Here is a 20,206-nt window from a genome sequence, read left to right on the forward strand (position 1 = left end):
TACCATTTTTCAAAAATGAATTTTAGCATTGGATAAAGTTTAATTAAATAAGAATGAAATGAATATAATAAAAATACATGTACTCTAATAAGTTTTTTTTACTCAGCACCTCCTTTGCTAGCTCGTTTACGAGCTTTCTTTTCTTCCTTTGTTTCACCACCTTCACTCTTACGCTTCTTTTTGTCCTTCTTCTCTGGAGATTCAGCAGGAGTTTCTGCAGATTCCTCAGCTACTTCTGATTTTCTCTTCTTTTTGTCTTTCTTGTCTTTCTTCTTTTCTTCCTTTTCTTCAGGTTCCTCCTTCTTTTCCTTCTTAGCGGCCTTGGCAGCCTTCTTTGCGGCCTTTTCAGCAGCTTTCTTTTCCTCTTCTGAAAGTTTTGGCTTATCCTCGTCCATCTTTTCATCATCGCTTGCATCTTCATCTTCGAGATCCATGTCTGCTGCAATAGCATCTAATGCCTTTCTCATAACATCAACGTTCTTTGATGGAGCTTGACCAGTTTCGTAGAATTGTAATCTTTCTTCAACTTGGTTCTTGAGAGCTTCACCAAATTTAGTTGTTGGAGCATCACTAAAGCAATCAATTCTTGAGGCAATTGTAACTTTGTTTGCTAAAAATCTTGAAATTCTACCCTTGTTCTTTGGTGCAGCTCTACCGATAGCTGAAGCGTGGTACAAGAGACCGTACTTTGGTGTGTTACCTTTAGTTTTGAGAGCTCTGAATAAAGCCTTTTCAGCACCTAAAATTTGAACGGTTGATGCAGGATATTTTGATAAGTTTGTCAAAGAACCAGCATGTGAGATTAATCTCGCACCGACAAATTCACCAATCAATGCTGATAAGTTTGGTGCTACGAGGTTCATCTTTTCCAATAAGTAAGCGTGTAAGTTCTTTCTGTATTGAGATAAACCAACGACTCTGTCAGCAAAGTTCTTGATGTTGATTAAATCGACTGGTGAGATATCTGTACCCATTGAAGATCTTGAAGCGTCAATAACGTTTCTAGCGCGTGTTTCATCATCATCGATAATTTCCATCAATTGAGGAATTTTTTCTTCGGTGAGAGTTGACTTGTCACCAATCAATCTTGCACAGAGAGCATATTGATGGTTGTCTGGAACAATCTTGACTAATTCTGGGAAGTGCCAACCGTACCATTCACGTGCTCTCATTGAGAAAGTGTTAACATCCTTGTCGAGTTGATCAACGAGTGCGATAGCTTGTATGATCATGTTGTCTGATCTGTTAACGTTGAACTTAACCTTGGCTCTTGAGTAAGAGTGACCGAGACCGAGTTGAGCTCTCAAGAGGTCACCTTGTGATAAACCTTCAATGAGCTTCTCAGCGTGGATACGTACACCACGAATCAACTCTAATGATAAATCTGAGACGTCACCTTCAATTTTGAGTTCAGATTTGATTGAAGTTGCTAAAGCTTTATCTGATACACCAAGAACGACACCAGACTTCGAACCCTTTGGAAGGTTTTGCTCGAGGAGAGATTTCAATTGATCAGTGAGTTCACCTGAGATTTGTTAGTTGTGTAAGTTGAGAAGAGAAGATTTCTCACCCTCAGAGACGGAGTTCGCATTTTGAAGAGCTTCTGCGGCATCTGCGAATGGGTAGATGGAAACGATGTTTACAATCTTAGAGAAATGGTGGTAGTCGTTAATTTGCTCTTGTACTCTATTCGTTGTATAAGGGAAGGTGTAAGAGTAAAGGAATGAAAACATACGCTTTAGTTTTGCTAGCAATTTCTTCAACGTTATTGCATTTCAGCAAGAGATATCCCGCTGAGGACTCGAATAAAATGTGACTTGGTGGCATTAAGAGAAGCTACTGTCAAAATTGATCAAGCGAGATCAAGAGTGAGAAATTATTTGAGAGGAGAAAAGAGGGAGGATGAAGAAATAAATAAATAAAATATATTATTTATTCTGCATTAGAATAGTAATAGTCTCTAAAATAGTGCATCTACCAACTAGTCTCTTCTGTGATACCAAAGATGCTGTCTGTCTGAGTAACAAAGATAGCCTTAATAGAGGCATTTAGATTTATATATTAAAACATTTTAAATATTATATAAAATATTCTTCATAACTCTTCCTTCGCGTCTCCTGCTATCTTGTTCACTAACTTTACGCGTTCGATTAAAAATGGTGAATAGACAGCTAACTCAAGTAAATAACTAATAAATTACTCTCCAGTCTAATCATCTGGGACATAAGCGTAGAAGATCAGATGAGTCTGACGTGGAAATGAACAACACTGGTTTCCAGTCTGCAAGATCATCCCCAATTCCATCCAGTTTACCCCCTTCCTCACCACCTGGCGATCCTTTTAGTGACGTTGACGATGAAGACGTTGACGACCTCCTCGGCGAGCCAGACGACGGTGAAGATCTCTTTGGTGATAACTTAACCGCGTGAGTCTTGATCTTATTAGCGTGTCTCACGCGTTTAACTCTATGTCTCAGTGATTATAATGAAAATAACAACTTGGATTACTACGACGAAGACCAAATCGATGATCAGGACTTTGACGACTTAGATCCAGCTTCGCGTAGAGCAGTCGAAGCGAAACTCGCTAGACGTGACAGAAAGGAAGCTGGTTTATCTGGCAAGGATGGTAGTAGAAGATCTAGAATGCCTGCCTTTATGCAATCAGACGATGAAGATGACCCTGATAACAGATTACTCATACAAAGAAGAAGACGCAGACATTACGATGAAAGGCCAGACGTTGACGATCTCGATGGCGACGAAGACGAAATTCCACTAGAAAACTTGGGCGATATCAAGGCTGCTTCACTTAACGAATGGTTAAACGCTGATAACGTTAGAAGAAGTGTAGCAAAGTACTTCAAAAACTTTATTATGACATTCACAGATGAACAGGGTTCTTCTGTTTACGGTCAACGTATTAAAACACTCGGTGAACAGAACTCTGAATCCCTCGAAATCTCATACCTTCATTTACTCGAAAATAAACCAATCTTAGCATCATTTTTGGTGAACGCTCCACATGAGACACTCAAAATCTTAGATGATGTCGCCTTAGACGCTATCCTTCTCTATTATCCAGATTACGAACGTATACACTCAGAAATTCACGTGAGAGTTACAGACCTTCCAACTGCAAAGACCTTACGTGATTTACGTCAAGGTGACCTTAACCAATTGGTTCGTGTATCGGGTGTCGTTACAAGAAGATCAGGTGTTTTCCCACAACTCAAATACGTCCGTTTCAACTGTCAGAAATGTAGCACCACCCTTGGTCCGTTCTATCAAGATGGATCAAAGGAGATTAAAATCTCATTCTGTTCAAATTGTCAATCTAAAGGACCATTCGAGGTTAATAGTGAACAGACTGTTTACCGTAATTACCAAAAGATGACATTACAAGAGTCTCCTGGATCTGTTCCAGCTGGTAGATTACCAAGACATAGAGAGGTTATCTTACTCTGGGATTTAATTGACAACGCCAAACCAGGTGAAGAAGTTGAAGTCACAGGTGTTTACAGAAACAATTTCGACGCTTCATTGAATACTAAGAATGGTTTCCCAGTATTCTCAACTATAATTGAAGCCAACTACATCAATAAAAAGGAAGATGAATTTGCAGCTTTCAGATTAACAGAGGAAGATGAACGTGAGATTAGAAAGCTTTCACGTGATGATAGAATTCGCAAGCGTATTATCAAGTCAATAGCACCATCTATTTACGGACATGATGATATCAAGACCGCAGTGGCCTTGAGTTTATTCGGTGGTGTTTCCAAAGATATCAACCGCAAGCACCGTATTAGAGGTGATATCAACGTATTGTTACTGGGTGATCCAGGTACTGCCAAGTCGCAATTCCTTAAATATGTCGAAAAGACAGCCCACAGAGCTGTTTTCACTACTGGTCAAGGTGCTTCTGCTGTCGGTTTAACTGCAAGTGTTCGTAAAGATCCAATCACCCGTGAATGGACATTGGAAGGTGGTGCTTTAGTACTTGCTGATAAAGGAACATGCTTAATTGATGAATTTGACAAAATGAACGATGCAGATAGAACGTCTATCCACGAAGCGATGGAACAACAGTCAATTTCTATCTCTAAAGCAGGTATTGTTACTACATTACAAGCTAGATGCGCTATAATTGCAGCAGCCAATCCAATCAGAGGAAGATATAATCCAACAATACCCTTCGCTGCTAATGTTGAGTTAACTGAACCAATTTTATCAAGATTTGACGTATTGTGCGTTGTAAAAGACACAGTTGACCCAATCATCGATGAAATGTTAGCTAAATTCGTCGTTGGATCTCATTTAAGATCCCATCCAGATTTCGATTCTGAAGTAGACGAGAACGATGTCGGTACAGCGGTTGATGCTGAAATTATTCAACAAGATTTGCTCAAGAAGTATATCATGTTCGCAAGAGAACGTTGTAAGCCAAAATTACATCAATTAGATCAAGATAAGCTCTCGAGGTTATATGCCGATTTACGCAGGGAAAGTTTAGCAACTGGTTCTTTCCCGATTACAGTCCGTCATCTTGAATCTATGATTAGAATGTCTGAAGCGGCAGCTAAGATGTCCTTACGTGAGTATGTTCGTGGTGATGATATTGATCTTGCTATTCAAGTCACGGTTGGAAGCTTCGTCAATGCTCAAAAGACGTCTATCAAGAAGACCCTCGAGAGAGTGAGTGATACTTCTATTAGAAAAGAGCACATCTTAATTAATTCAATAGGGCCTACGGAAATATGTTCACCAAGCTAAAGATTCAGAGGAATTGCTCGCCTTCATTCTTGGTCAGATCGTCAAAGAGCGTGTACGCAGACATCGTGCAATGCATTTCGATGACCCAGAGACCGTGCAGATTCCAATAAATGAGCTTGAGAATCGAGTAGGTGGATAGTTTGAGAAGATAATATAAAACTAACACTTACAATAGGCAAATGACGTTGAAGTCTATGATATTCAACCCTTCCTCTCGTCCAAGTTGTTCCTCACGAACGGTTACAAATATGAAGACAACGCGATCAAAAAGATATTCAAAACCCGTCGTGATGACGAGTAATACCATCCTAGCACGCTTTAGCGGCAACATCTCTGTAACATTGTATAAACTATTACCAATCTTATTCGCATTCCTAATAATCCATGTGTGTAAAAGAAATGTACAAGATATAAATAAATTAGCCAAGGTACTGGTATGCTTTATAGGGGAGACAAATCGTTTACTTCTTCGACAAAATCTGCAGGTCGTTGAAGTAACGATTCACCGCGTTCGTTGCGCCATTTATTCGTTACATTTAGCATCTGGGCATCCATCAGGAACCTAAATATTTGTTAGTTCAAACTCAGGAAGTCACAAAACATACCAGTAATTCTGACAAAATTCCTCACCTAGTTCCCAATTTTCCCAATTAAGTACATCCTCCCCATGTATAATAGTGTTTGTTAGCAATATTCGCATAAACCTCCTCAAATCGACTTTGGATTCTTGTAGTATTAGTTTATCGCGAAGATTAGAAAATATAATGCCGTCAATTAAGTTGTCATGTGGTACAGTTCTCTGAGTGATAGTAGGCTTGAGTGATGGCGGAAGATGGTAACTCTGATCTGCTCTGAAATTATTCAGATTGTATTCAATGAGCTGAGCAGCTTGAACCATTTTCGATGAACTATAATGCTTGAGGCTATTAGCAAAGCTAAAAATTGTACTCTCCTCGCCAGGAACTTTGTTAAACTTCGAACCCTGGTTGTTCACCAGTGACAAACACTCACTCTGGAAATCGGCTGGCGGTGTGTCAGTACCAGTCGGTAAAGCATTAACTGAGGGTGGTTTTGTCGATGAACTTAGGTTCTCGTTTAATAGGTTTTGCAGATTAAAAGCCAGTTCGTTATTCCCATTCGGAATGTTCAAACCCGGGTGGGGATGATTACTAGGACTCGCGCTGGATTGTGAGTGGTTTGAAAGACTGTAGCGCGGTCTTTTACTACCGATTGAAGCCTCGTTCTCTTTTGTTCTGTTCTGCATGTACATTTCAAAGCCAAGATCGACTTCTTGGTCGACTTGTGAATAGCTGTTCAAGTTGTCTATTTGTGACTGGCTTAATCCTAAACCACTCAAACTGGATCCTGCGCCTTTTCCTATAAAAGTGCTACAAACGCCTTCTTAGTGCAAGACCCCTAAAGCAGGCTAACATACCTCAGCGACTGAACAAGAGCCCTCAGACGGTTATTCTCGGCGTACAATTCCCGGGCTACTTTCGTCATTAGCTGGGACTGTTGATCGGGATCCCTCTCCAGGAATTCTATCCTCGCTTTGAGCTCCTCCTTCTCTCTCTGTTTCCTCAGTCTAAATTCCCGCTGAGCTTGTCTGTTTTGTTGCCTGCGGAGGTCCTCCTCCTCGTTCACTCTATTTTTTGCTGCTCTCGATGATGACATTAGATGAAGAAAAGAGATAGCAGCGAATAGTAAGTGAATCATACATTTTATTGACAAAAAGAATAATTACTATCTCGTTTTGTACCTATCTGCTTCAGCTATCTCCTTGATGGATAGTCCGATCCATAAGACAACCATACGATTGTATACTTTTTGACAAAATGTCTGACTAGATTTTCATTCAACCTATGACTCAACCTTTGACTAACTCTTCCCCGCAACTTTTCCCCTCAACCTCCATCATCGAGAGTTTCATGGACGATAGAGTAATATCAAGTTTGGCGCACCTCGCACCGTCACACTTACAATGGACTGACCATAATGGCGTACTAACCCGTCCATTGGGGTTAGTTGAGGTGCGTTCGATATACATGACTCATTAACACACCAACTGAGAATACACAGATGTTTTTCCACAAAATGGCTCTAATGCATCAAGGGAGGACTGATATTTTCTTTCGTTTGCCCATGCGCATAGAAGGTGACGATAGTTGGTTTGATAAGCTCCCTATCGCATGGGCAAGGCTCAATCAGCTACACCCATCATTAAGCTACGCTGTTATCGAAGATGGTAGTGACGAACCTATGTTTTCATTTGATCCTACAGATCTCAGCGGTGAACCTGCTCACGTGGTGAGAAATTGCAGTCAAACAATCATCGTAGAACGTAATTTTAAAGATGATGTCGTCGAATGGATGCGCGAACAAATATGGAATGGCGACAGACAATTCTTAAATCAAAGTTCTAATTTGGGTAGACTTATCGTCCTTCACAATAGCACAACTGGCGAGGTAGATATAATCATGGCTGTTGCACACTGCATTTCGGACGGTACATCTGTCGCGGCTCTCGCAAATGAGTTTCTGGAAATCCTTACCGGCAATGAACTTGATGGTGTGAATGGAAGCACAGTGAAAATACCTACATTAAGCGATTATCGGGAATTCAAACCACAGCTAGTCAATGAAGGCTCTTTGAACAGTGTTACAAACTTCCTCAATCTTACTAAAGAAGATATTGTGTCAGCCTTGCCTTTGGCCATGGAATCAGCATACCCACCTATGCCATTAACGACTAGACCGCCAACATTGCCCCGCTTGAGGTGGTACTGGGCAATCAGGAGGGTTATAGCGCAGGTAAGAGGCAACATTCTCAACCGATTGTCAACAGTAGACTTTGTCGGTGAGAGATCGCCATCTGAACAGAAAGAACTTGAACCTAGCTGGGGTGCCATCACAAATTGGAAGCATTTCACCCTATCACCTGATCAAACAAATGGCGTTATGCGATATGCCAAGGAATGCAATGTAAAAATTGGTAGGTTTTCTCTCATACCGCATTGATTACCTCTTAAAATGTAACAGGATCGCTATTGTTTGCTACATCTTCAATAGTAATTTCAAACCTCAATCATATCAAGCAGATTGATAATGGTGACACCTGCTTGATTGGATTTCCGTTCTCAATTCGACCATATTTGGATCAGACCCCAAATAAAGCGCGTTCAACACCGCTCGATGTTCCTTCCATTATGGAAATTAGTCCACTATCAGTTCAACTAGGGTTCGGCGGTATCCAGTTACCATCTACACCCTGCTTGGTTGACTCAGAGACATTCAAAATTCGTTTCAAATCTAGAGCACAGTCAGCACAATCTCAATTTAGAAACCTTTTGTCATCGGCTACGTTATTACATGATGGACATTGCATGGCCATGGCTCGAGCTAGGACATTCAGTGAGGGGCACGATGGATGGAAAATAGTCAAACAGACAGAATCGAATAGTCAATTGAGAGGCAAGGGAACAGCAATAGTAAGTTACTAGTAGATCTTCTTGATAAAAACTGATAACATTTATAGAATGGCTCAATGCTTGGTTCGATGGACAAGATACTGAAACCTTCATACACTGCTAAAACTTATACATTGTCTCTTGACAATCAACGTCAGGCGTACATCGGAGTACGCTGCAGAACACAGGAAGTGCTTCTCGAAACTTTCACTTTAAATGGGCAACTAACAATCAGTCTCGGTTATGATCGAGTGCTATGGCCGGACGAGAGTGTGGATGCCTATTTAGAGGAATTTAAAAGGATATTATTATGCATCTAGTCTATTTTTATCTATTACAAATGATCTTAGCTCTCTCTTCGAATGCTTTGACCATCTGGGCGCTCACACCGCTGAAGAAGGTCGATGATAAGGTAGCATAGAGCGGATTAGCGAAGGCATACTCCAATTCAATCGCGAGTTCAGTGTGTTGTGCTTTAGGTGTAAACGTATATTTTGTTTGGAGGGTTTTGAAAAGTGGTGTCTTTGAATTAGCCCTTGCCTGTGATTGTTAATTTTAAAACACGTGAAAAAGGATGTGAAAACATACAGTCACAGATTTGTAAGGATCTAACGTCACTATACTATTATAGCGCTCTTCAAAACCTTGAAAACCGACGCCCAATTCCGCTTCCACTGCGCCTGACTTCTGTAGATCGATCGGACCTTTTGTAAGAATGCGAGAATGTGTGCAATACGGCACGAAATGTTTATATTCATTAACATTTGCTACTAAATTGTAGAGATCTCTCTGCGCATATGGCAAAACTTTGCTTTCTTTATAAAACTCATTTTCATTCCCAGTACTAAAATCAGGCAAACCAAATCCACCGAATAAACTCCTTGTTTGAATGGTTGAAACATTTTTTCTGCTCAAGTTTGTGCATCTCTTCGCAGAAATCATTTATGACGCTTTGAAAGTCGCGATCAGGAGATGACGCTACGATTGGGAAGCCAGGCGCCAAATTTTGCAGCGAATACTACCCATGGTAGTTTAGAATTCCATGATTTTATAAAAGATAGCTGGACTATGCTGTTCTCACATCCAGATGATTACACTCCAGTTTGTACAACAGAACTTGGAGAATTGGCAAAAGTTGAGGATAAGTTTTACGAGAGGGGCGTCAAACTTATTGGATTGTCAGCCAATGACTTAAATTCCCACTATGGGTGGATAAAGGATATTGATGAATTGCACAATACAAAGTTGAGATTTCCAATAATTGCAGATAAGAATAGGGAAGTTGCGAGATTGTACGATATGCTGGACGCTTTGGATCCTACGAATGTCGACCATTTGGGTATTCCGCTCACTGTCCGGACAGTTTTTATTATTGATCCTTCGAAAACGATACGTTTGATGATGAGTTATCCAGCCAGCACCGGTAGACACTTCGGCGAGCTCCTCAGAGTTATTGATAGTCTTCAATTGGGTGATAAGTACAAAGTGACGACACCAGCGAATTGGCAACAAGGTGATAGGGTTATCGTACACCCGTCAGTCAAGAATGATGACTTAGAGAAAACTTTCGGTACTGAAGTCGAGCATTTGAAGCCCTACCTCAGATTAACAAAGGATCCGTCGAATAATTGATCGATATAAAGGAGCTAGATTGCCCAAACTATCAATAAAATAGTATTTGGGTTATTCCGTATGTACAATTAGAACCGCATATAATTATCATTGCTTTATACATTTGACATTTTCAATGTGAAGAGTTGAAGGTTATACATCTGATACAGTGTCTCATGCTATAAACCGTATTGGAAGAACAGATTACACACTGATAGAGGCTCACGTACTCAATGAGGGTAACTAGATTATCGGACTATATTTGTACTATTTGTCATAATGTCCACAAGATTATATCTTCGTAGATGTTTTGATCATACCTTCGTTTAGCTCAAGGAAATCTCTATTCTGAATGAAGCTATGAGGGAGAACACTTGATTTTTGCATACAATCGAAGATCAAAGGCCATTGTTGATATTAACTACGAAACCATTACACCAACTCAGCCCATGTCCTTACCCTTCTGATGAATCTCTCTGTTGATACGATTTTAGATAGAAAATTTGAACTGACATACCTAATGGTAGTATTTTAACGATTGAGCAAAGATAAATAAGTTATCAAAGACACAGTATAGTCTCTTGACAGGATGATGTACCTACCTTACGTTTCAGTTACTCAGTAGATCTCAAGAAAGTGACATCACTACACACAGCACAATACATCACCTAACTGTTTGATGGTAGTGCACAAATAGTATAAAAGTCGTGTCTAGCCTGTTCCAGATAAGCTATTGACTTAGGTGACAAATCAAGCTTTTTTTTTACTAATGACACATCGTGTATTGATATTCCATGCTAACACCAAATTTATGTATTAGTTAGATTAAAAATTATAATAGCTCCGAACTAGGCATGTATCATGGTATCAAATCTCGCTACTACAAAGCTAACACTGTTCTTTGGTAGCAATCATTTGCCTAAGCGAATGTTTCAATAACAGCATTATATGTTTGAAGTGAAATCGATGATTTAATCTTTGAATAAATATATTCACTAATTTTTTGTTCATACAAACTAAAAATCATTACTAAAATGAATCTAAATTTCTTTCTTCATAACTCAGTATTAGAACAACAATGAGTTTAGCGTTCGCCTACGAAGGAAATAATTTCTTTGATGGCTGGGTATACAATTATTCAGCCACTGATAATACGTGGGTATATTGAGTCTAAAATAATGAAAATGCTGAAAATTTTTAGTACACAAGGGAATGTACACTATTTGGATAAACCAAACGCTGAATTACAGAACTTAACATTTATAAATGAGGATGGGAATGCTATCATTAGGGTAGATAATTTCACTGATGGTAGCGAAGATCCAGATTTCGGACGTAACAGCGTCAAGTTAGTTAGTAAAGATAGTTACGATATTGGAAGTTTAGTTGTATTTGACGCTGATCATTTACCCTATGGTGACAGTGTCTGGGGTGCGTTTTGGAGTTTAAATGATGAAACAAAGCAAGACGATGAAGGCGAGATAGACATATTTGAAGGTGTTAACAGCCAATTAACCAATAGGGTTGCCTTGCACACAAGAGAAGGATGTACACAAGCGAATTCCACTGATAATCCATTTACAGGACAAGTAATTTCAACGAACTGTGATTATAAGGCAAATGGAAATCAAGGTTGTAGTATACAATCAAAAGATGAGAACAGCTATGGCGAAAAATTCAGTGATAATGGTGGCGGTGTATTTGCTATGTTATGGAATCATGATGGAATCCAATTTTGGTTCTTCGGTAGAGACCAAGTACCAGATAGTATTACAGAAGGACAAGCAGATCCAACTAGAGATTTTGGAGAGCCTCTTGGCTACTACTCAAGTGAAGGATGTAACATGACTGAGTATTTCAAAACACAAAAGCTCGTTATCAATATAACATTATGCGGACTGTGGGCAGGTGAAGAATACAACAAGGAGAATGATACAAGAATGTGCACAGATTTAGTTAAAGACCCAGAAAATTATAATGACGCATATTTCTCAATTAAGAGTGTTAAAGTTTACAAGATGGAAGCACAGAACGTAGGAGCCTCAAGCGAAAAGAAAATTAAAATTGATAAAATGCTATTTTCTGTTGTTTTAATATTTTTATTTTTATTTTTTAGATTCCTTTTATTGACTCTAATTTCGACTGTCATCATCACAAAACTATGGATAATTGGAGATTCGCACAGTGCTTTGGTGATAAAGTGGGTAATAAATATAGCAACGTATATTTAAATTTATATTTAATAGGGTGACGTTGAAGAAGTCACAGAAGGTTTGTCACTTCTAGACTAGTAGATGACATACTCAGACTAAATCTAGCCGATATAATCTCAACCGTAGAATTTGATCAAACAGGTGACTATCTTGCAACAGGTGACAAAGGTGGTAGAGTTGTATTATTCGAGAGGAATCAAACAGTGGGTTTTATGTACTCAGACTGAACTACCCAGCTTATACTTCAGCTTAGAAAAAAGGATGTGAATATAAGTTTCATACTGAATTCCAATCACACGAGCCAGAGTTCGACTACCTGAAATCATTGGAAATCGAGGAAAAGATCAATAGGATAAAGTGGTGTAAAAGCTCAAATAACAGTCACTTCTTATTATCAACTAATGACAAAACAATCAAATTATGGAAGGTTTTCGATAAGTCTTTGAAAGTAGTTAGTGAGAATAACCTAAGTGCTTCACATCCTTCACCACCTACAAGTTTAACATTACCACAAATTACTTCAGCTCCACATCCTTCAATTACCAAACAACTAAGATTACCTAGAATGTCTCATCATGATACTATAGTTGCGGCCGTTCCCAGAAAAGTTTACGCTAATGCCCACGCTTATCATATTAACTCTATAGCTATCAATAGTGATGGCGAAACCTACTTATCAGCAGATGATTTAAGAATAAATTTATGGAATTTAGGTATTTCAGATCAAAGTTTCAATATTGTTGATATAAAACCAAATTCAATGGAAGATTTAACTGAAGTTATCACCGCGGCCGATTTCCATCCAATTCATTGCAACTTATTCATGTATTCAAGTTCAAAAGGTACAATAAAGCTCGCTGATATGAGAGATCAAGCTTTATGTGATAGACATGCTAAATTATACGAGGAAGAGGAAGATCCTTCAAATAAATCTTTCTTTAGTGAGATCATCTCCTCAATATCAGACGTAAAATTCTCTAAAGACGGTAGATATATTTTATCTAGGGATTATTTAACTTTAAAGATTTGGGACTTGAATATGGATAATAAGCCACTAAAAACAATAAACATTCATGATCATCTACGTACAAAACTATGCGAATTATATGAAAATGATTGCATTTTCGATAAATTCGAATGCACATTTTCAGGTGATGGTAAACAATTAATGACAGGTTCTTACGATAATTATTTACAAATATATAATTCAAACCCGGATTCTTCAGATGACGTAGTTTTACAAGCAGATAAGTCAGCATTCAAAGCGAAGAAGATCGGTGGAAAAGGTTTAGCTGGTTTAAATAACAAAGACGAGATGAATCTAGACAACATAGATTTCAACAAGAAGATCTTACATGCTTCATGGCATCCTAATGAAGATACAATAGCAATTGGTGCAACAAACAACCTATTCTTATTCTCACGTTTAAATAATTAATGTTGTTTAATGAAAAGATACATATTTTAAATTATAATGAAATGTATGCTTCCTGATTACGTCTATAATGTAATGACATTATAAACTTTGCCCAGTCGGCTTAGATTATTATAGCCTTTCGATTAAAGGAATCCTACATCTACTCAACTGAGAGAGCAGAGGCAGCTGTCAAAGGCATGAATAACTAAACAAGTAATAAGTTCTACTCCATGTAAGTATAACATAAAGTTGAATTTAATCTTGTTTAAGTCATCGAAGTTCGAGTTTGAAAGAGAAGACGAATATTTGAAGAATATTTATATTCTAGAATTAAAAATTAATAATATATTTCTAATATATTTCTAATAAATGCTATTATTTATAGTTCCATGATAATAATTTATAACAAATAACTTAAACATGCTAATTATCGTTCTTCTTACGCCTTCTATCAACGACAGGTCGCAAACAATCTTCAAGATTATCTTCATTGTAACCCTGAGCGGTACCATTTACACCCCTATTGAGAGCATTTATATCTAAATGTTCTGGTGCATCATTTGCAACCTTCTTTGAAATCGACTGATCTTCTTTGTTATGCTTACGCTTTTTTTGCTTTGGCGCAGAAGACAACGCTGACGTTGAAACTTTTTCATTCTTTTCCTTATTCTCATCCGTTTTCTTCTTATGCTTTGAAGAATTCTCCGTATTTGATTCTTCATTGTGATCTATGGATTGAGTTGTACTACCATTAGTGTTATTGTTTGAAAGTAATTGAGATAGTGCATTCTTTGTTTGCTTTTTTATAACACCAAGTTTTGAAATTGTTTCAAAATACTGTGATGTGGGCTCTAAACCACTATTAGAAAGTTCATATATATGACCCTTGAAGAAAATCTCAATTACGCTTTCAGATGAGCTATAAATTCACTTACGTAAATGTCACTTAATTTATCTACCATAGAAAAACTATCTTTCGGGATTCGAGCCAATTCTGTTAAATTGATTCCATATGCAACTTCTTGATAAGGCTGATCATGATCTTCAGAACCGCTGAAACCTATGTTATCACCAGTACGTTTAAGCTTTTGTGATCTATAATCATTTTTAGATTTTGAATTTCTATTTGCATTATTGTTCACATCATTTTTAACAAAATCTAACGCTTCACGTTCTCTATCCTCTCTTTCCTTTTTTTCAAACTCTTTACGTTCAAGTTCTTTCTTTTGTTGAATCTCTCGATTCCTTCTCTCCATAATTTCTTTCTGATGTTTTTCATCCTGCCTTTTCTGTTCAGCTTCTCTTTGTTGAGCCTCAAGATCATTCTGTTTCATTTTATACACCTCTTTGCGATTATTATCAAATGATTTAGGCGTAGTATCATGATCATTTTGAAGACCATGATGAGGCCTATTTTGTCTATTAATACGCAAACTCTCATCATGACTTCTTTGAGATCTTTCTTCAAGTTTACGATTTTGTTCATTTTCAGTTCTTAGCTGTACTCTCCTTTCCTTTTCTCGGTCATATTGACTAGCCTTTTCACTAGAACGTATCTCTTCTACTTGTCTTACAGATGCTCTAGGTGTAGGATTTGTAGGTACTTTGATGGGTTTTGCTGCTCGCTTCGTATGAAGAGGTAATTCAGGTCTTTTAGGAAGACTTATAGTTGATGGTGTAGATGGTCCAGTATGTGAAGGTTGCTGATATAATTGTTTCGATGATTCGGATTGATTGATATGTTCAGTTATTGGTTCAGATGTAGGCTCAACCGTTGGTTGTGTTAATTGAATAGCATTTGTTATGTGATTAATTTGAGTTTCAGTTAAAGAGTTGTCTATTATAGAATCATCTTGAGAATTTTGTTGATCAATATTTATGACTTCATGAGGCTGAAATTGCAATCTCCAATCAATGGCAACGCCATCACTACGTTTTAAGGTCTTTAAAATGATCTTACCCTGATTGCGTAGTTTAATCTTTAAGTTTCTAGTTATTTCATCTTTTGTTGATTGTGTAGTAAGTTGTGGCCACTTTTCATAATCGGTGCCACTGTATCGTGGTATAAAATCATCTATAATTGAAGGTGTGGGTGACCTTATAATGTTTGGCTTTACATCCTCTGGTTCTTCCTTGATATTTGTGACTGTAGTTGATTGGTATGAAGTCGAAGGTTGAGCGTCTGAAGACATTCTATAAAAATGAATTACTAGACAGTCTAATAACTAGTATTTTATATTTTATTTATCGATTGATGTTGATCAAAATAAATAAAAGGCGGAATCAACGAATTCAGTCTTTAGTTAAATAAAATATTATAAATATCGAATAGAATTACAATTACAATTATTAAAATATATTCTTTATAACCTAAATAATACAGTTAGTAAAGTCTACTTAACATACTGCTATGTCTCGACACCAGAATAGAGAAGACGCTAAGAGTTGGTATATATTCAGACGTGAATAAAAGTGCGCTCATTTAAAAAATCGCATTCATTAAATCAGTTTTATTTTGTTTGTAACATCCTTGAAAGCTTGCTTAGATGCTTAAGCTTCCATTTACCAAATCAAATCGTCTCTCATATTCAGATGCTCTAAAGATCATAGCTTTCAAGTATAACTCACATATATTTTAATATAATACTACTTTGTGATAATAAATGTAACCATTCTTCGGCCCGCACTGCTATATTCGCCAAAGGACGACCAACGAGTACGATTCTTTTAAATGGTAATTTTTATCTACGACTGGACGTGGCAATTATAAAGAATACTATGATTCTAACAATCGTGGCAAAGTGTCCATCGATGGTTTTTGATCAAGTTGTTAACTTACTCAACCGCGAATTTTTATAGTGCACTTTTGAAAGAAAAAATTAACTCAATATTATAAATTGGCAGAAACTGCTATATTTATCTATTTTTCATAAATCTCATGACTTCAATTACACTTTCTTGATACTTAAATAAAGCTACTAAAGGTAAGACTATTAGTATTGTCAGACATATCACCATCTTCTTATTATCTTGATTAGACTCTCTTTTGTAGACATTACTGTCACTTATACTTAAGCTAACAGAACTTAGTGGTTCTTCTAATCCTGTTTTTTGATTATCTTGTGGTGCGAAGAAAAGTTGAGGTTTAAGACCAGCCCATGTTGAATGGCTCTTTGGATTTGACAGATTTTGCTCTGGTGTCCATTCCATTTCATCTGTATCGTTAATTGCATTGGCTGTCCGACGTTGCGCTTCTTCAGAAGGTTGTAATGATGTTTCACCCTATCGAAATATACCATTAACTACCACCTTATAAAATGGAATCACTCACAAAGATAGGTAATTTCTTTACTTTACTATCCACCGATAAGGATAATGCTGAAGAAAGATTATCAGCCGTAAAATCTGGAGTATTTGTATATGATTTTGCTTGTGTTTCATCATTTTTCGATATTGTAGGTTGTTTTGACTTTGTTAAATTGATTTGTTTAGATAGCAAAATATTCAAATGACTATATGCAATTAGTTGTATCTTGGAGATTGTTAATCGTCAAATCCGCCCAAGGATATTTACCTACCGTGATTTCTAATAATAACAAAGATAAAGCTAAATTTGATGTATAGTATTTCTCCAAGGAGGATTGAAAAGCTAATGAGCCTAAAAGCAAAGATCGTTCAAGCCAAATGATAAATTGTGATTGCTGAATGTTATTTGTCAAAATTTAACAAGAACTAAATAAAGAGACCTTACAATCCAAAATCTTTTTCCCGTAAGAACCAAAGATTGACCCTTTGACCTTATTTTATGCACTTTTAACCAAGTTGGATCCCAAAATGAGTAAAGTATTGACAATGGAATAGCTATTAAGGTGTAGTTATTAAACGAATACCGCTTACTATAATAGAAAGTGCTAAAATGAAGTGAAAGGTATAAAATATTGTTGGTTAACCATAGAATACTCTTAATAAACCAAGCTAATTTAGAGTATCTACCTAAAGGTCCATTGAATGTAGTATTTCTGATAGTATTACTACTACCATCATTCAAAGATGCTGATTTTTCTAACCACTGTCCAAGTGCTTTAGTTTTAGCTTTATAATTACGTTTATTTATCGTTTGATTGACGATAATTTGACAATTTGAACAAATTGGTGGATATCTAGACTCAATTGAGTTCTTATAATTATTATAGCCAGTTAAATCATCATCATTATCGTTATCATAATTACTCAATAGAGAGTATATAAGCGTTTGATTAGTGGAACAGCTATTACAGAATGGATTTATCGTATCTTGTGTGATTGTTAAAGGTTTAGCTTTATACTTTAAAGCTTCTTTATTAACTAAAGGTGCGTAATTGTCTATAAGTTGACCTTTATCGTCATAATTATTGAATTGATCACAATTTGTACACTTGAAGTTATTATTTAAAACTTCAAGGTACTCTAAGCAATAGTGGCATTGTTTAACTTTTATTTTTGGCTTTCTCGTTATCATAACTTGATGATATCTACATTGAAAGAGTTCGTAGAAACATAAATACTCAATTATGAAACATCATTATAAATTTATTATTTATTCATTTTTTATTTTACAATATAAATATTCTTCAAATATTCGTCTTCTCTTTCAAACTCGAACTTCGATGACTTAAACAAGATTAAATTCAACTTTATGTTATACTTACATGGAGTAGAACTTATTACTTGTTTAGTTATTCATGCCTTTGACAGCTGCCTCTGCTCTCTCAGTTGAGTAGATGTAGGATTCCTTTAATCGAAAGGCTATAATAATCTAAGCCGACTGGGCAAAGTTTATAATGTCATTACATTATAGACGTAATCAGGAAGCATACATTTCATTATAGTATAAATTGTTCAACTACATTTATGATTTCATACATGCTCAAATAACTGTGCTGTTAAGTCCGTTTCCGTGTACCCAACCATTGAATAATGCGAGTGCTTCATGACCACGGTCAAGTGGTACCATGTGTCCAGCACCTTCGATCTCAACGAATTGTAATACAGCTTTATCATTTTGAGCGATCTTGAATGCACCTGCTTTATTTCCGTCGACAATCCATGTCTCATCATTTGATGCAGCAATTTCTTGACCAAGCTCATGTGGTAATTGCTCAACCCATTTCTTATTACCGATGTAGTTGCACATGAAGTCAGCTTTACCTGCATAAACGAGAACGCGAACACCAGAGTCAAGTAAGTTAGGTATAGTTGGGTCGGCTGAGTTATGCATTGAATCACCTTGACCCATGAATGATCTGTTCACATCAAAGTTGCATGATTCGAACTCAACGAATTTTGGTACACCAAGTTCCTTCTTAACTTCTGGTTGATTAAGATAAGTTTCGATCCAACCCATTTGCTAAGAAACGATGTTAAATCGTTGAACTACTAAAAATCAAAATCATTACTTACTTTATAACAAAGATCACCATCCTTTTTACGATCGCAGGTTTTACGAACATCGTATGGGTTTAAACCAAGTTGTTGGAAACCACCGTACATTCCTGACCCTAGAATGATTATTAATTTAAATATCAAGGTAATAGTAAAACTTACAGCAGTAAAGTGCGGCAGGTAAACAAGTGAAACGACTGTCAGTCTTGTAGCAAGTGTCAATGAGTCTTTCACATGTGTTTGCTTTAGATTTCAAATTGGCACATTCACCACCTTCTGGATCAAAGATTTTATATGGACCATGGCAAGCGTAATCGTAAACTGCTGGGAATTGAATTTTTGGGTCTGTTAAACCATTTCCTAATAAAATTGATTCTAAATTAATGTGTAAGAAGTTATCTTCTGCGCCTTGCTTCATGTAGACACTTTTATCAATTTGATTGTGATTGTTGATAACGTCAGCGATAAGGGGAGCATAACGACCACCATAAGATTCAGCTGCGATAGAGAAAGGAAGCTTGGCGTAGTCATCATAATGTTTGAAGAAAATCTGGAGGAAGGCGTAAACATCATCAGCTGCGACTGGTGTTGTGTTGACCGAGTCACTATCTGAATAAGAATAGCCAACGTTTATAGGTTGATCAAGGAACAGCAAATTGGCGTTATTATTCCAAGAGTGCTTATTATATTCTGTATCCTTTCCTCCATGAGCGACAGAACATGGACCAAGCTCGGTCAACAAACCGGTAGATGATGAACATCCAGGTCCACCTATAAAGTTATAAAATGAAGTTATAAAGAAGTTCTGACTAACCATTTAACCACATAACGAATGGGTCACTCTTTGGATCTGAGCGTGATTCAAAGAACCAAAAGAACAAGCTTCTGGAATCCGAGATATCAACATATCCTGAGTATTGCTGGACGCCTGCATCGCAAAGCTTTGGCTCTGAAAGTCTGATACGATGATCTGGGAACTGATCGTGTTTTAAAACCTTGTACTTGATATCATCAATAACGAGCTCATCAGCACTGATTGGGCTATTGTGAGCGTTGTTATCAAACCATTTCAAACCAATGGATTGTACTATGGACTCTACAGTAGATTGGAACTGTGAGAGTCCACTATCGACGTAATCGAGAGATGACGCGTATCCATTGCTCTTTGAAGGTAAGCCAATAGCTGTACCTGCAAGTGCCGCTGTTAATAATATTTTATTGTTGATCATGAAGGTTGTGGTTAAAGAGTGATTTCCGGTGTTATAATGATCATAGTTTCATATGATTTAATAGTGATGAATAAGG

At 37.1% G+C, this 20,206-nt stretch overlaps 11 protein-coding genes across 11 annotated transcripts; 5 read left to right on the forward strand and 6 right to left on the reverse strand.

Moving 5' to 3' along the window:
* Positions 1-33: 33 nt before the first annotated feature.
* Positions 34-1,827, reverse strand: WALSEDRAFT_57313 (Nop-domain-containing protein; the record flags this gene model as incomplete). Its single annotated transcript, XM_006958070.1, has 3 exons — positions 34-1,525; positions 1,571-1,686; positions 1,736-1,827. 3 exons carry the CDS (start codon positions 1,825-1,827, stop codon positions 99-101), a joined length of 1,635 nt encoding a protein of 544 aa, XP_006958132.1. The 3' UTR covers positions 34-98.
* Positions 1,828-2,153: 326 nt separating this feature from the next.
* Positions 2,154-5,151, forward strand: WALSEDRAFT_60262 (MCM-domain-containing protein). Its single transcript, XM_006958071.1, has 4 exons — positions 2,154-2,425; positions 2,477-4,694; positions 4,744-4,899; positions 4,948-5,151. Exons 1-4 carry the CDS (start codon positions 2,259-2,261, stop codon positions 5,071-5,073), a joined length of 2,667 nt encoding a protein of 888 aa, XP_006958133.1. The 5' UTR covers positions 2,154-2,258; the 3' UTR covers positions 5,074-5,151.
* WALSEDRAFT_60263 (hypothetical protein) lies at positions 5,138-6,433 on the reverse strand. The gene is made up of 3 exons (XM_006958072.1): positions 6,208-6,433; positions 5,378-6,160; positions 5,138-5,334 (listed from the first exon to the last, which is right to left on the reverse strand). Exons 1-3 carry the CDS (start codon positions 6,273-6,275, stop codon positions 5,214-5,216), a joined length of 972 nt encoding a protein of 323 aa, XP_006958134.1. The 5' UTR covers positions 6,276-6,433; the 3' UTR covers positions 5,138-5,213.
* Positions 6,434-6,634: 201 nt separating this feature from the next.
* On the forward strand, positions 6,635-8,559 carry WALSEDRAFT_57316 (hypothetical protein; the record flags this gene model as incomplete). The annotated part of the gene is made up of 4 exons (XM_006958073.1): positions 6,635-6,802; positions 6,852-7,764; positions 7,812-8,260; positions 8,308-8,559. 4 exons carry the CDS (start codon positions 6,635-6,637, stop codon positions 8,557-8,559), a joined length of 1,782 nt encoding a protein of 593 aa, XP_006958135.1.
* A 7-nt stretch (positions 8,560-8,566) lies between these two features.
* WALSEDRAFT_37931 (hypothetical protein) lies at positions 8,567-9,181 on the reverse strand (the record flags this gene model as incomplete). Its single annotated transcript, XM_006958074.1, has 2 exons — positions 8,567-8,761; positions 8,804-9,181. 2 exons carry the CDS (start codon positions 9,179-9,181, stop codon positions 8,567-8,569), a joined length of 573 nt encoding a protein of 190 aa, XP_006958136.1.
* Positions 9,182-9,193: 12 nt separating this feature from the next.
* WALSEDRAFT_60265 (thioredoxin-like protein) lies at positions 9,194-10,252 on the forward strand. Its single transcript, XM_006958075.1, has one exon. The coding sequence runs from the start codon at positions 9,212-9,214 to the stop codon at positions 9,869-9,871; it is 660 nt and encodes a 219-aa protein (XP_006958137.1). The 5' UTR covers positions 9,194-9,211; the 3' UTR covers positions 9,872-10,252.
* A 658-nt stretch (positions 10,253-10,910) lies between these two features.
* On the forward strand, positions 10,911-11,901 carry WALSEDRAFT_45580 (hypothetical protein; the record flags this gene model as incomplete). Its single annotated transcript, XM_006958076.1, has 2 exons — positions 10,911-11,005; positions 11,052-11,901. Coding segments are annotated over exons 1-2 (927 nt in total), but the record flags the coding sequence as incomplete, so codon positions are not given.
* A 94-nt stretch (positions 11,902-11,995) lies between these two features.
* WALSEDRAFT_60266 (protein phosphatase 2A regulatory B subunit) lies at positions 11,996-13,533 on the forward strand. Its single transcript, XM_006958077.1, has 4 exons — positions 11,996-12,050; positions 12,097-12,121; positions 12,169-12,266; positions 12,317-13,533. Exons 1-4 carry the CDS (start codon positions 12,012-12,014, stop codon positions 13,499-13,501), a joined length of 1,347 nt encoding a protein of 448 aa, XP_006958139.1. The 5' UTR covers positions 11,996-12,011; the 3' UTR covers positions 13,502-13,533.
* A 335-nt stretch (positions 13,534-13,868) lies between these two features.
* On the reverse strand, positions 13,869-16,194 carry WALSEDRAFT_68756 (hypothetical protein). Its single transcript, XM_006958078.1, has 3 exons — positions 16,109-16,194; positions 14,416-15,850; positions 13,869-14,365 (listed from the first exon to the last, which is right to left on the reverse strand). Exons 2-3 carry the CDS (start codon positions 15,670-15,672, stop codon positions 13,904-13,906), a joined length of 1,719 nt encoding a protein of 572 aa, XP_006958140.1. The 5' UTR covers positions 15,673-15,850; positions 16,109-16,194; the 3' UTR covers positions 13,869-13,903.
* Positions 16,195-16,396: 202 nt separating this feature from the next.
* Positions 16,397-17,978, reverse strand: WALSEDRAFT_68757 (hypothetical protein; the record flags this gene model as incomplete). Its single annotated transcript, XM_006958079.1, has 4 exons — positions 16,397-16,762; positions 16,812-17,012; positions 17,059-17,181; positions 17,232-17,978. 4 exons carry the CDS (start codon positions 17,976-17,978, stop codon positions 16,397-16,399), a joined length of 1,437 nt encoding a protein of 478 aa, XP_006958141.1.
* Positions 17,979-18,354: 376 nt separating this feature from the next.
* WALSEDRAFT_32407 (peptidase S10, serine carboxypeptidase) lies at positions 18,355-20,143 on the reverse strand. Its single transcript, XM_006958080.1, has 4 exons — positions 19,716-20,143; positions 19,064-19,672; positions 18,920-19,017; positions 18,355-18,866 (listed from the first exon to the last, which is right to left on the reverse strand). Exons 1-4 carry the CDS (start codon positions 20,128-20,130, stop codon positions 18,387-18,389), a joined length of 1,602 nt encoding a protein of 533 aa, XP_006958142.1. The 5' UTR covers positions 20,131-20,143; the 3' UTR covers positions 18,355-18,386.
* Between the last annotated feature and the right edge of the window lie 63 nt (positions 20,144-20,206).

This window comes from Wallemia mellicola (genome assembly GCF_000263375.1).
Source record: "Wallemia mellicola CBS 633.66 unplaced genomic scaffold WALSEscaffold_8, whole genome shotgun sequence".
NCBI lineage: Eukaryota > Fungi > Basidiomycota > Wallemiomycetes > Wallemiales > Wallemiaceae > Wallemia > Wallemia mellicola.